This window comes from Mustela nigripes, chromosome 18 (assembly GCF_022355385.1).
Source record: "Mustela nigripes isolate SB6536 chromosome 18, MUSNIG.SB6536, whole genome shotgun sequence".
NCBI classification, from domain to species: domain Eukaryota; kingdom Metazoa; phylum Chordata; class Mammalia; order Carnivora; family Mustelidae; genus Mustela; species Mustela nigripes.
In genome coordinates this window covers 21294468-21310569 of record NC_081574.1, presented here as the reverse complement: position 1 = coordinate 21310569, position 16102 = coordinate 21294468, and the positions used below count along the sequence as shown (strand labels likewise).

The 16102-nt window shown below is 33.2% G+C and overlaps 1 protein-coding gene across 3 annotated transcripts in view; it reads right to left on the bottom strand.

Annotated features, from left to right (window-relative positions):
* The window catches only part of TUSC3 (tumor suppressor candidate 3), a 261179-nt gene that overhangs the window by 38717 nt on the left and 206360 nt on the right, over window positions 1-16102 (bottom strand). For all 3 annotated transcript variants that reach the window (XM_059384047.1, XM_059384049.1, XM_059384048.1), the window contains exon 7: window positions 4115-4178. In XM_059384047.1, the coding sequence (XP_059240030.1) occupies window positions 4115-4178 (64 nt within the window). The remainder of the gene's footprint in view (window positions 1-4114; window positions 4179-16102) is intronic.

Here is a 16102-nt window from a genome sequence, read left to right as displayed (position 1 = left end):
CCTGGTGATTCACAGACCTGTACCCCTGGGGATAAAAATATATGTTTATAAACTGTGAGTGTAGCCATTTTGGCTGTGTCTTACTGAAGAGTCCCAAGCGATGGATGAACTACGTTTTGGGGACTTTTTCTGTTGTTCTGAGTTTCCTGATGCCTATGCCTACACACACACATCCTAGTCTACTTCATGTATTACTTTCACTTTGTATTGAGTAATGTCATAGCAATGCACACCTGAGTTTCTCTGCTAAATCTGTCAATCAACTTTCACTGCTTAAAAAGTCAAAATATTGACAGAATTCCACATAAAACAGAAGCTGCTATTTGTATAAATTATACGCAGCACCCAGAGGCACTGAGCATCCTACTAAATAGGTAACAAATACATTTGTACTATATTATGATCTATTCTCAGTTGTACATGATGTTAGGTTTACTGTTGCTCCTAGGAAGAGAATGAGGACTGAAATTTAAAGATAAATGAGAGCAGATGTCAAAAAAAATGCTAGCATATTAAGACTTACAGAGCTCTAAATCTAAAATTAACTTCAATTTGCATCCATCATTTTTTTAATGTATGTTTTTCCTTGGATATAACATACTAAAACATTTGCTTTCTATCATAGATTGAAAACAAATGCAAAGTGAAATAATATTCATTCATAATGAGTGGAAAACAAATGTATTTCTCATAGGAAAAGTGTATGTGTGTGTGTGTGTATATATAAATTATTATTGCTAGTGTACCTTTTGTCTTTTATCAGCATTTTTACTTTGAAAAGATGTTTATTTTATGTCATCATCTTGAGACCCTAGAACTTGAAGGACGTAGAGAACTAAGGGATAGATCAGAGTTTGAAGAAGTTAAAAGTCAGTCCTAGAACTCATGTATACTGTATCTGCTAGCACAAAGAGACCACATCTTGGTGAATTCACTTAAGGTTCAAATTTCTTAGCAATTTCTTCATTCAATTTTCATTATGCATCCAAAGTAACCTTTCATCAATCTGCTCTTAAGCATTTGTGAATATTCTCTCTCATTTTGTGTTTTTGTACCTGCTCGACCTCCTCCTACTCCTACTAGAATATTCTCATTCATTCTCTGTCTGGGAAACTCCTTTTTCCACTGTACTAAAACCAGCTGAAAAGTCAGTGCAAGTTCTCTAGGCAGTGAGTTGCTCTTCCTTTTGAGTTTCCAAGCATTCATTATAACATTTGTCACACTAAATTACAATTATGTTTCTATCAGTCTACCTTCTTGTAAACAGCAAATATTTTACATTTGCATCAGGTATTGAAATACAACTGAATGAAAAATAAGTAACAATGTATTTTTACTAGGAAAAATAAAAGGATTACATAAATTATTCTTAGTTCACATATTCCATATTAAAATGTGATATTTCTTACTCCTTTTTATATAGTTTTCTCTCATGAACTACTTAGGATTGCTTTTTGTTTTTTTCTTAAAGAAGGTACTGAGAAAATAAAACACTAATGGGGAGAAAAATCTTATTTTTGGTAAATATGAATCTATAACCTATGACATCAAATGATTCCATCTGTTCTTAGTTTTTTTTCCAGCAAAATTTTGCATACAGCAATTGCATCTAATGATTTGGCTTACTAAATCAGAAGGAGAAAAACAAAAAGCAGGCATATTCTCTCTAGATAACAAGAAGTGACCATCTGGAATTTACGTTTTTTTTCCTCCTTTCCTTCCTTCCTTCCTTCCTTTTTGTAAAAAAGAAAACATACACATGCAAATTACAAAAAAAAAATACATGGTAAGTTTAAAAAAATAACGGTAGTCAGCCAAGTGAAAGTAAAAGCAGGAATTATTATTTCGGCTACTTTTAAAATTTCCCCAGTAGTTTTGATGAGTCCACCATTTTAAAAGACATTTTCTCAGTTACCTTACAACAAACAAACCAGGAGAAGAAAGGAGTAAGTAACTATTGGTAGCATAAAGAGAATAAGCACTTTTAAATCTGTTACATATTACTGTTAAAAATCTACATGGAAGCCTTCATATTGCTTGTGCAATTTCTTTGCATCCTAAATCTCAGCTTGCTGTCAGTGAGCCATGAAATGAAACCCTGGAAAATTCCTGCCATACAATGATGGTCTCAACATGGTTTTTGCTAGGTACTCCTGATGTGTTTCATAGAATAGCTGCTTTGAAGAAAGTACACAGCTAAAATGCTGTTTAATGGATTGAAATAGGATAGAAAATGAAAGCCTACAATATATAAATAAGAGCTAAAATGTCACCTGTAATAGTTGGTTTCCTACCAATGTGCTTCAACACAAATGTATTTTGCTTCATAAATACATGTATAAAATGTAGAGATAAGTAAAGAGTAAAGATGGTCTTCCTTTATTTTCCGATAAGGGGAAAGAGATGTTCCAATACATAGATCTGGATTCCATTTACTCACCCAAGGCACCTCTGATGTACATAAAGTATGAATTTCTTATTGTATGAAAGTTAGAAAAGAGAAACCTGCCACTTACTGATCAAGACCATAAAACTCGAGAATGTTAATTAAAATACTGTTATTTCTGATTTTAATCTAGGAGACAAACTACGGCAAAAACATAAATCCAGTAGCTTCTTATTAAAGCACACAGGTAATTAAATACATGCAAGCAAGAAATGGGCTGAAGATACACAATTACGCATACAAGTATGTGTAAAGGGTGGAAGATATATGAATTCAGAACTCATGGGAAAGTAAAAGGGGGAAAAAGAAACCCCCAAACCCCAAAATAGCCCCAAAGTGCTATGTGGTTACTTTGCTAATCCTGGTTTTATAAATGAGGAAATTTGTGAGCTTCTTGAGAATTGCAAGTGCTTTAAGCACTCCTACCCTTCTCCTCTACTATAATTAATCGAAGACTCAATATATTACTAACACCTGACACACTGTCCAGAACATATTATGCAAATAAAGTAGATTGCTTAAAAAGCTGACGGTAGAAAATACATACTTGCTGGTGAATTAAAAAAAATGCACTGTTATAATAAGGTAGAGAAATACAAAAACCTTAATGATATTAAAGTCGTTTCCTTCTCGATTAAAAACAAAAACTTCAAGATGGAATGACTGACATTTATTCATAAAATCCTGTGTCCTAGATCATAATAACATATATAAACTTAACTGATAGACCATAACAAAGAAAAGGGAATTTTAATCCTAGTTCTTCCTTCAACTTAAAAAAAGTCAATTAAATTTTGTAGGTTTTAGTTTTCCTACCTATGAAATGAAGTTTGGACCTAAATGAGTTCTAAGATCCCTTAAAGGTTTAAATAGCTCTGATTATATAAAATACTAAAAATTTGTTCTGGATTACTTCAGTTGAATATCAATCTTGGTAACCAGGAAAGTAATCAAATTTTATAAACAATTCTATAGGCATACTTTAAATCCTGATGATGACTCGGTATATTCAACATTATAAATGTGACCTTCAAATATTTCTCAAGACACACAAACATCAGTGTTTCCCCAAGAGTAACTTTATTTCATTCTAAGAGTATTCAGAGTTTGGTTTTAATTAGACACTTTAAACTTAACCTCTTTCCTGTTCTATTCTGTCTTCTTTGCCCTTCTACCACCAAACCGTAAACTGTACTCCATTATCCGATTTATAACATTTAGTCTGCTATGGTCCAAAAAGACATGTCTAACCATCTTAAATCTCCCTTTTCCGACTTACCATACTATTTAAGGTAATCAGTAGTAAGACAGTATTTTAAAATTCTGTTTTTTATATTTTAGGACACATTTTTCTCCGTTAGGACCCTTTAAAGTAAAGCCACAGAAACTCCACAAAAAGATGTTAGTCAAAGATAACCACAGCAGAGCAAAAGCTATACTTGGCAATTCAACAGTCAGTGGAAAAAAAAGAGAAAATTATAGGTTGTTAATGACTCAGGATAAAAGCAAAATTAAATAGTAAATAATTGGCATAGGAACTAGAAAGTAACATAGTAAAGTTTAAAATTTCATGTCTTTAAAATCTTGATAATTACTGCTATGAAAAAAAGCCAGTTTGATAGCATGCAACTTCTGTCCTTTTCAATCCATCAGTATTTTAAAGGATACTTAGTACCAGAATAATGTGTGACTCGGCCACGAACTGAGCTTGGCTGCTTCCGTGAATGTAGCTCTATAAAACAAGACAAAGAAACAAAAATTACAATCTAAAGAAAAACAGATCTTTTTGTAAGGTTTTTTCTTTCCTCCCTTCCTTTCTCTCTCTCTCTCTTTTTTTTTTTGTATATTTAATTTTATACTATGAAGGGAAATAATAGAAAAATCTAAACTCCTGTTTCTAATTCTTTTGAATAAAATAATTAAGTAGAAATAATAGATGAGTATGTTCGTTGAAATTACTGTAATTTGTAGAAAGCAACTTAATATCAAAAGTAAATTTAATGTAATTTGTTAAAAGGTTTACTACAAACACAAGCATATAATTTAATGATTACTCCACAGTTACTGAAGATATAAGATACAAATTAGAGCAACTAAGTTTATCTTTAAGGAAAAAATTACTATCAAATATTAAATTGCTCTTTTCCCCATTATTAGAGTTTTAAAATAAGATAGCTTTATACATGTATTCATTCCATTAGAGCATTTAAATTGCCTTAAAAAAAATAAAACTGTTACGACACTGAGAAATGTACAGTTTTCCATACCATAGTAAGAACTATTAATTGATGCCTATCAGTTACAGAAAATATGAGACAAATCTCCATCTAGGATATTTTACTGCTTAAAAAGCTGACTCACATTATTTCTGCTGTTAACCTCTTATGAAAATTAACTGTTATGCAGTTGTTATAAATACACATCATTTTCTAGATTTTCTGATTATAAAAAAAAAGTTTGGAAGAAAAAATAACATAATATAAACCAATGTCCTCAATTTTAACACCACATTTGAAGCATAATTATCATTTGAGAGGGCCCTTTTGTTTTTATTTTGGACAATAAATATGGATGAAAGCATACCTAAAGCATGTTCTTATAAAGAGAAACTACAGATTTAAAAATTACTCGTTCTTGGCCTTAATCTTGGACATGTCACCAAATTTCTCAGAAACTCAATATCCCTTCGTCTATGAAATCAGGAACAGAATTAGATGATTTCTATGATCTTTGTGAAGTATATCAAGTCTTCTGTTTTGTCATGAATTGCATCTTGGTATTTTCATTAAAGGCTGTTTTTTCGACTCTGACCTAACTGGTCTTTGTTTCCATCTCTAATATCAGTAATTCATAGGGCAGCTGTCTTACCCAAAGACACGTTTAGGTATGTTCTTTAAGCCCAGCTTCAAGCAAACTGACTAAAAGAGACTTGGTATTCTAATAGTTTTCACTAATATACTCCACTTGAAAAATCTAAAACTTAGTGATTTGATTAAATTAAAGCTTTGATTCTATTCCAGAATTGGCAACATAATTTTTCCAGTTGTTTAAGCCAAAATCTTGGAATCATCTTATCTATTCTTCTCTCTTCCCTCCTCTCTTCCTCTATTTCTACTCATTTAGAAAATGCACTGACTCTACTTTCAAAATCCACTCCAAATTTAACCAGTTGTAACTACTTACAGGAAGCACTAGTAAAAGTGCCCATGGAGGGCTCTGGGTGACTCAGTGAAGTGTCCAACTCTTGATTTTAGCGTGGGTCATGATCTCAGGGTTGTGCAGTTGAGCCTCACGTCAGGCTCCATGCTCAGCGGAGTGTCTGCTTCTTTCCCCCTTTCCCTCTGCCCTCCCCCCGCAACTCGCTGCTAGCTCACTCTCTCTCCCTCTAAAAAAAATAGATCTTAAAAAAAAAAAAAAAAAAAAAAAAAAGTTCTCCAGGATAAAGGCCAAGACTGACTGCCTGGTCTAAGCAGTGCCCATCTCCTGCGGAGATCATCGCAGTATCCTCGTTTCTTCTCCCCGCCTCTGCCCTGGCGTGTTTGCTAGCCACATTCATCCTGAGACTCTCACTGCCGCACTCAGAATCCTTCCATTCTTAAGTGTGTAAGAAAAATATTGTATGATATAATGTATTATCTGCTTGTAAATCACAATTCCGAAGAATCTACATACTCTCTAATTTAAAAAATACAGCTAGACTAAAAACAAAAATCTGAAGCTGATCCTTAAAGACTTACTTCACTATATCTGATCTATAATACATGTGGGCTTACTTCTTGTCTACATGACGCAGTGCAGAGTAAAGGCTTGGAGACAGTCCTGAATCTGTGACTTGCTGTGTTATCTTGAACAAATTACTTAACCTCACAGCTTTAATAGGATTAGGAAGATATTCCTCAAAATATTGTCCTAAAAATTAAGTCAGATAATATCATGCTGAGTAATTAGCACAGCGCCTGGCTTTCTTTGTAGTACGTAGTCAAAAATAATTAAGGTCCTATCATTTTAAAGTCTCTATTTGAAAATATTTGTATCACGCCATTCAGAAATTATTTACATGGATAAATTTAGTGTGTTGAGCTGATATTTTAAAACGATGACAGGAACCTGTACTAATTTTAAGACCAGATACCCTGAAGGACTTCAGGATTTAATAAAGTAGAATTCATTAGATAATTTTTTACTGAACAATTCTTATGTACCAGGTATTAATTTAGGCAATGGGGACCAGGCATAACAAAACAGAAAACAACTAACCCCCCCCCCCAAAAAAAACCCGTTTTCGTGACTTAACACATTCAAACTGTGAGAACACCGTTTGTCTACCTAAGTAAACAGAAAAATTATTGGCACACACTAAAGGCCATTGAGAGCTAATACAAGAATACAAACACAAATAATAAGGAAATATACAAACACAGACTTCACAAAGGCCTGGGCGTTGACCTTAGAAATAGTTATCTTTAATTTATGGGGCCACCCAAAACAATGACTTAATCAATTAAAATGAACTAAAGTGCTTGATTTTTAAGGTGGTCTTAAAATACTGTATTTAATGCACACACTTTTCAAAATCCTTTGACAGGGGTGCCTGGGTGGCTCAGTGGGTTAAAGCCTCTGCCATCAGCTCAGGTCATGATCCCAGGGTCCTGGGATCAAGCCCCACATAGGGCTCTCTGCTCAGTGGGGAGCCTGCTTCCCTTCCTCTTTCTCTGTTTGCCTCTCTTGCCTACTTGTGATCTCTGTCAAATAAATAAATAAAATCTTAAAAAAAAAATCCTTTGACAGAAACATCAAATAATAAATTCCTTTGTAGCTTTAGCATGATTAATGTTTTTTCCCTTTCTGATTTTTACCAATTCTGATAAGGGAAGTATTAGTAACTAATGATAAATTCTTCCTAGCTAATATACGGACGACACAGTTACAGAATGATGAATGGATAAGAAGGAAGTCTGCATGGTCTTAGATACTCGATACATATCTATCTTTTCCATGGAGATAAAATGTTTTAACAAACCATAAATATATTCTTCCCTTGACCAGTTCATCGAACACTTATTTATAGAGCATATGTCAAAATCAAATGAAAGACTGGCTCGTAAAAATTATTGGAAAGTTCATTACCATGACATCACCTAACGACCAATTTTATTAAGAAGAAAAATTAAAGGATTTGATTTTTGCATAGCATAAGTAAATAATATATATGAATAACACTTTTCTCTTAATTTCAAGTATCATACTTGAAGATAAAAAAATAGTATGTTTTGTTTAATACAGTGGTTCTAATACCTGTTATAGAAGAGTATCAGAAAAGGAAAAAGAAATTAAGCTAAATATAGTATAGGTCAGTAGATAAAAGGAACCTCATTCCACTTAACTTAATCTTAAATTCTTGGGAAAATGTTATCTGTCATTCTCTGCCTTTTCAATATGTTTTAAAATTGTGTTGGTACTAAGTAGTCATTAAGTGGTTCTTTCATACACTTAAGTATTCTGAAAATAACTGGTTAGTGTGAACCAACAGTTTGTTGTCTGAGAAAGAAGCTATTGTAATGAAAAGTACGCTTAACTCAGAGTCAGGAGTCTTGTTTTCTAGTGCTGATCATCTTCATTCAACTTAAGAAACTAGCTATTAATCTCAGTCAATTCAATCATTTGGGTCTAAGTTTCCTAATTTGAAAACGGAAGACACTGAAATGGATTATATCAAAAAAACAGGATAGTATGGTAGTTTCAATCCAAATTTCAATCCAAATGCTTGAGTTGGAATTCCTATCCTGGATCTGCCACAAGTGTGGCTTTGAGCAAAATTACTCTAAGCCTCAAAGGGTTCAACTGGGAAGAACTATTTCCAGCTGGGGAAAAAAAAATAGTAAGAAGTAAATGAGCTAATACATGTGAAATACTTAGTGTCAGGCCTAAAACCCACTAAGCAGTCAATAAGTGTTATTACAATTAGTTGTCTAAAATTCAAATGAATTTTAACATTTTACTTAGATATGTGACTCACAGATGAACATAATGGCCATTGATTTTATGTCCATTGGTAGTCAATTAACAATAGATTGTGTCTGGGTTAAATTCTCCCTGTCAGTGAATAATTATTTTTTAAACTTCCAAGCTGATATTAAATTTACCTGCCTTGGAGCAAAAGCAAGATCTAAACAATCAACCAGTTTGATGAACCTGAACAGACTGTTGCAGTTAAATGGGCTTTGGAGCAAAACCAAATAGTAACATAAGCACAATACAAAAAATTCTTCACTAACCCATATAAGCCAGGAAATAACTCTTTCGAAGACAGTAATACAAAGGATTCAAATTAGATGTCTCTCCCTTATTCATTGATAAAATATATATTGGTATCTATTTGCTTTGGCATATGTGTCTTGCTGGGAAAAAACCAAAAGTGTACTTAAACCAATCCCAGGGAAAGTGGTTTTGAATATTAAAAATGTAACTTATTTTAAGTGAGTCATTTATAACACCAAGAAAATGGCAAATGCATGAAGTGAAGATTGGATATTGGGTGTTAACCTAATGGCAATCTATCTCAGCTCAAAGGTCAAATCCACAAAAGTGCTTTTGGTCCCATCTTTCATTTTAAAATATGTGGTTGTGTAATGAACCAAGAGCTTGTCAACTGCTAGAAGAAACACTGCTGGGATTATCTTTCAGCAACTACATGAATTTTTTCTGTCCATTTTTTTCATGTATTTTCACTTAAACAACATGTAAATTTCCTTTCTATTCACTTTCTTTCCCCCTTTTTGTACATATTGCAAAAAATTACTTATATGAATCCTTTTAGCTTTTTTCAGTCCCTTATTCCTAGTACAAGAACAATAGACACATAAAATTTAAGATAATCTTAAGTGATAGACTCTGAACTGTCTAGTATATGATTCCTACTCTCTGCAACAGAAGTATTGCATTAGCAAGAAAAGGAATCGCAATTTATTACCAACATGAAAATACTATATTTTCTTTGACAGTACTTCCAAGAAGTCAAAAGAATTGTCTCAGTACTTTTAAATTTTTGTTTTTGAAATTAATCTTGGCTATTTAAGAGTTGGCAGTAGAAGAACACTTGCTTTCCTGACTGAAGCCTATGTAGAATGAGGGATCCATTTTTTGTGTATGATAGAATCGATCATTTTTTTAGGATGTAATTCTAAAGAAATAAGATGATATTTCAATACTGCTAGTAGGAATGCAGTAATGACATTATTGTCCTGAGTCTGCTTTGTGTGCTTAAGTACCCAGAATACTAAAATGGAATAATCTTTAGTATTTCCTTTTCAGTTTCTTTAGGCGAATTCTAATGTCTTTTAAACTGTTAAGATACTATCTTATTTAGTGTTAAAATTAACAGAAATACTTAAAGGCATCCTATGATCTTTCCCTACAATATACCTGATTAACATGGAACTAATTAATTGGGTCTCTAGTAAAAACAAAGTGTGAGAGAAGGAAGAGGGTAGGAAAGCAGACAGGCTTCTGTTTAGCTAATGGCAAAAAGAAGTATCCTGGGTCACCATTGTTATTGAACAAAACAAGTCGAAATCCCAAGGTACGTATCACATTGACATCTAATAAAAGATTTTTTTTTTTTTTTTTTTGATGGTTACACATTTCTACCCTTCTCCTAAGGGCCTGTCTTTTTATTCATCATCTTACATCACCTTTTTTAAGGTAGCACCATTGTTTGCTAGGCTGCTACACTAAATGGCAAATGTGATATAGATCATAAAATAGCTAGGCTGAGTCCTTCTGGATTTGCCTGAAGGAAGAGCTATAAATAGGTATTACCTACATCTAGGTGGTAAAGAATGCCACAGTGTTTGATTTCTCTAGAGGGTGCACATAATTCAGGCTTGAAATTCCCAAGTACTTCATTAAATATTTGGCTTATGTTAAATAATTACAGTAGAATTAAAACAGTTCTTCATGAAAATAGTGATAAATCTGTCTGCCTGTCAAAGTATTTCATTGGTCAGCTGTTAGCAGTAAATTACCACTCTCTGTTAACTGAGATCTTAGGGCATCTTTAAGCCTTATTTCAGTTGAACTTACTGCATGACCAGTTGTGGCATATGAAATTGCCTACCTGCCCCAACCATATTCCAAAAAATATTTCTTCAGTTTTTCAAAATTATGATATTTGAAGATCAAAAAGGTTGACCAGTTAACCTAGGTCACGGATTCTCAAAATGTGTGTGCATGACATTCACCTGGAATATTTGTTTAGTATCCTATATGGAGATTATAATGCAATTTAATCTCCATATATTGACCGTTCATGAGCTGAAAGCCATTTCTACACATCTACATTTTGTAAAAGACTCTATAGGAAGAAGAGAATGTGTAATACTTTAAAATTGTCAGAAAGGCTACTTTATTGGGAAAAAAAATCTTACTACAAGTTTGTTTTAAGTAATAAAAGAATTCCTACATGTTCAGAGAAAATACCTTACTAGTAAGAAGTCTTATGTTGTTGTTTTAGGGTTTTTGACAATAAACGAACTGCTACATATCCAGAGAAAACACCTTATTAGTAGAAAGAGTTATTGTTTTTATAAATAATAAAGAGCCATTATTTCAAATGTAGTCATTTAGGTCTATGGATGCAAGCCTATAAAAAAAGTGCTGGCTGAAATCAGACCCAAGCAACAGAAAAAACTACATCATGTTTGTCAAGCAGGTGAGAAACAGATATTATCACAAGTCTAAAAATCCAATTTCAGTCGTCCTGTCCAGAATTATGAGATATTTTCTAGAACACTAGAAGACATGGGGTAAAAGTTACCAGGAGGCAGAAAATGAGCATATTAGAAATGGCAGAACCAAATGTTGGGCTAGCAGCTCCTAACTGGGGACATAAGAGAAATTGACAATTTTAGACTAACTGTGACCCCATGCTAAAAAGGGTGTGCTTGGTCCCATTCAAACCCTTCTCCACCAAAAGTTGTGAGCCCTAATAGCAAAGTGGAAAAATCTCTCTCATTATGAGCTTCACCTGAATTTACCAGTCTTACTGAATGATAATTCCTGTATTGTAAGGAGTCAGGGCTGGTAACAACAAAACAGAATAAAAAAATTTTTTTCCAATCTTTCCATTACTAAAGAAATCCTAAACAGAATATGCTGTGAAACAGTTCATTGTAATTGCCACTTCATAGCAGGTCAACCAATGGGAATATAGAGTGTAGGGGTGGAAAACTTCTAGGATAAAAAAAACAACCCTACGACTTGGACACTAGTGAGAGAAACTGGGGATAAGTGATGTTTGGACAGGCGTCTTTTACTTTCTGAAGAGAACTGGTAATGTGACCAATGAGATAAAGATCTCATACGTATTTTCAAAATGTTGAGAGAATAAAACTATAACATAAATGAGACTTTTTCCCTGAGTGTATGGCAAAAAATTAAGACGGCCTATGACTCACCTTCTAAGTAATTTTAGTAATATTTTGTTGACAACACATTTTTCTAGGCTTATTATAGGTTTCATTTCATTGAGTAGCAAAAGAAAATTTGAAATATATAGGTAATTATTCCCATAAAATTTTCTTTTGTAACTAAATAAAATGTTCAAAAGAAATTGTTATATTCAGCATTTTAAAATCCAGCTGAATAGCTTCTAATGTGAGATATACTGAATATGTAAATCTAAATGCAAAAGCTTTTTTAGAATATATATAAAGTAAAATCATATCAGGTATATGTGTATATGTATATATGTAAAGTAAAATCAAAATGTACTTTTTTTTCTTTATATCCCCCCAAATAAGTAACCACTAAGAAAGTTTAATACTCCCAATCATTATTATAAAAGTAATCCAAAATGCAAGAACAAAAAAAGAGCAACTTAATGTAGCTTAAATTTTATATCATTCCATGTTAAAAATAAAATCACTCATTTTATATCACCAAATATTTAGCACCCGTGACTGGTCTAAGACATGTGTTAGGAACAGAGCTTCTCTGTGCCCTATTTCAGTTTTCCCCTTTTGCCAACAAATTGAATGATTTCCCCCAGGAAAGTCATTTAATCTCTCTGTAATTCATTTTCCTGGTACAGACTATTTGCTGTTACCTATGAAGCTATTAGGTGATAAAAAAAAAAAAAAAAGATGTTATCAAGCAAAGTCTATAAAATGCATTTAAACAAAAAACAAGAATCACTCTTGTGAAGCACAGATTCTTATATTTCTCTTCTTTTTTTCATGTGTCTATGAAAATGGATGTCTACATCTCCACTCTTAGTACTCACATGATAGATAATTCTTTGATAATTCTATACAGATAAGCATATTCATGTAGATGACAAATGCCGTGGGTGGCCAGGCAATTATTCCTTAATAATGAATCTTTTAGCATATCTGTTAAATCATTCTCTGAACATTATTTGTACTGTGTATTTATTCATATTGCTGCCTCACTGATTGCAATATGAGCAAAATATTGCTGAGTCAAGTCCTGTTACATCATGCTGGCCTATCTGCTATGCCAGTTTTTCTAGTCTAGTGATTCAGAAAGCTTTCATTTATATCCTTGAAACTTATATTGTCTTAATAATGTGACTCTTTCTCTGAAGTTTACCGATTGCTTTAAAAGTCCAGTGTCATTCATTTTCTCCATACATCTAGGACCACTGAATTTTGATGAGTGAAACTGGGAAATCACTGCCTCTAAATCTTGGACATCAGAGACTCTATCTTGACATTTGATATGAAATGCAGTACAAAAGTATGATAAATGAAACCTATCTAAAATGAAAATGAGACTGATAAGGATCCAGATAGAAGACCCATATAACACAGTTGACAGAACCGTGGCTTTCTGAGCCTTGAGAATGGGTTTAACTAATGATGGATGTTACTGGTTGAACCTGCTAATCTGCTAAATGAGACATTAAATTCTTGGTTTAATTTTCTATTTCTTCAAACCTATTATTTGAAAACTGCAAATTATCAACATTCATCTTTACATTTATTCAGCATGCTATCAGTGTGAATTCAGTTATATAAAAAGTATTCTGCATGTAACAGGCTGATACAACTTGAGGTTCCACTATAAAAACTTTATAGCACCAAACACAATAATCTTTAATAGAAGTACCACATTCTAATGGTTGGGAGCTCAAGTTATAGAGCCCAGTTGCTGGGTTTGAATTCTGGCTTGAGGGACTGGCATGTTATTTACTCAACCTTTGGGTTCAGTTTCTTCATCTATAAAACTAGGTTGTTACAAAAATTTAAACCTTTTAGAATAGTACAACATGAAGTAAGCCTTAAGTGTTGGCTATTATTGTCATTTTATTTATTCCAATATTTACTGAATGTCTAACATGTCATAAGTATATTTTTAGGCACTGGACATAAAATAGTTAAATAAATCTGGCCTCAGAGGCTTACAGTCCAGTGTGAGAGGAAGAGTAACATGATCTATGCTGAGACTAGCCTATAGTGGAGCACGGACAGAAGCAGAGACCACAGAGAGGTTACCAGAGCAATCCAGACATAAAATGCTGATGGCTTAAAGAAGGTTGGTGGCAGGTATTTAAGAAGTGATCTGATCCTGGATATATTTTGAAGGAAGAACAGCATGTCTTATTTCCTCTGTTTTTTATGCAAAATGAAACTGTAACTTTATAAATGATAGTGGGAATGTATAGTAAAAATGTAGTTAAAGTAAAAAAATCATAATTATAATATATGTTGTAGTATTTATAGTAACACAAGCATAGAACATTTACATTCGGGTATGGAAATAGAAATTGAAAACAATCTATAGGTTCAGTTGTAAGAGTTTATTAAAACACAGAGGTCCCTCAAATGGTAAACATACTTTAATAATAAAAGAGAGATGTTACGTTATTTGCCCATGAAGTTCTATTCTCTTTTTATGTTTTGTCTCTTGAATGATGCATACTTTTCAATCACAGTTCTGCTGTATGAAAGACCCCTTCTCAGCCAGTCTGTATTTTCAAGTCATGCTATCAGTTCTGTACATTTATTTGAATATCCCACTTGACTATCCTAACACTTTTAAATATTCTCAAATAAATGTCAGTATTCTCCAAACAACTTAATTTCTTTGCCAGAACTCTACACTTCTATCAATAATACAGGCATTCTTCTGATCTCAGTTTCAACTTTGACATCTGTGCCTACATTAATCACAAAGCCAGTGAACACTTCCTATTCTATACTTGCCATTTTTCTATTACGTTGACAGAACTGATTCTGTGTGAATGCTTATCGTAGCATGCTAGGATTATGGGTTTCCTAATCTTTAATCTCTCACTCTAGGTAAATCTTCGAAAATCACCACTTTCATCAGTTTACTGCTCACAAAGTTTAGAAAATTTAAAATTGCTGAGAGGCCTTGGCAATATAAGCCAGATACTTTTGTGTCAATCAGTCAGTTAATCAGTCAATCGATACAGCAAATACCTATTCAGTACTTAGGAGTAAGAGATACCGTACTTCATAAAATGAGAAAAACAAGTAAATAGAAAACATGGCGGTTCTGCTCAAAAGGAAATAGAGCATATATACAATAAAGGCAAAAGTGAGAGCACTGTGCTTAACACTGTAGATTTAGTAGACCAAGATTTGAATCTGTGCTTGAATTGCCTTTGTAAATGGGGATAATAATAAGAGTATCTTTCTTCGTGAGAAATGCTATAGGATTAGACTTTGTATATTAGTAAAAGTAGCTATAAAGTTGCATGGCACTTGGTAAGGACTCTACAGTTTTGGTACAAAATGGGTACAGTGACTTTTAGAGAAATGTAAAAGGCAAAATTACTGTATGCTGAAATGGAAGAAAAAAAGACTCCAAAGTTGGCTAACTACAAACAGGGTATTTCAATGTATTTTAAGAGAAGCTAAGGACATGAGGAGAGAATTTCAAACAGAATGTGACAAGGAGACCACAGAATGGAAAGCAAAATTGTTTATGTGATCTTATGGGGTAGGAGTTTAGAGGTAGCCAGATCGAGTACAATTTTTTTTTTTTTTAAGACTTTATTTATTTATTTGACAGAGAGAAATCACAAGTAGGCAGAGAGGCAGGCAGAGAGAGAGAGAGAGAGAGGAGGAAGCAGGCTCTCTGCTGAGCAGAGAGCCCGATGCGGGACTTGATCCCGGGACCCCGAGATCATGACCTGAGCCGAAGGCAGCGGCTTAACCCACTGAGCCACCCAGGTGCCCCGATCGAGTACAATTTTAAATACACACACACACACACACACACACACACACACATATGAAATAATATTCTCTTCTCATTTACACCTCTATACAGGTTCGTAAGGCTGCTTGATTTCTCTTTTTCCGACACATACCAAGGAATGAGCTTTATTCTTATTGGTTTACCAAAATTTGTCCTGATTTTTAAGGCAAATCAAATTCCTCATCTTTTAATAAAACTTTTCCTGAGAATTTTGCCTTGGGGTAATATTTATTGCTCTTAAGCTATTAATATTTATTGTCTATCACATTTAACCTGTATCTTAGTCACTTATAATTTTAGTGTTATTTTGTGCGAGTTTTCAGTCCAGAATCCTATCTGTTTCAGGAAAATGGATATATTCTAGAATACAAGTAGAAAATATATTTTTTTAAAGATTTTATTTAT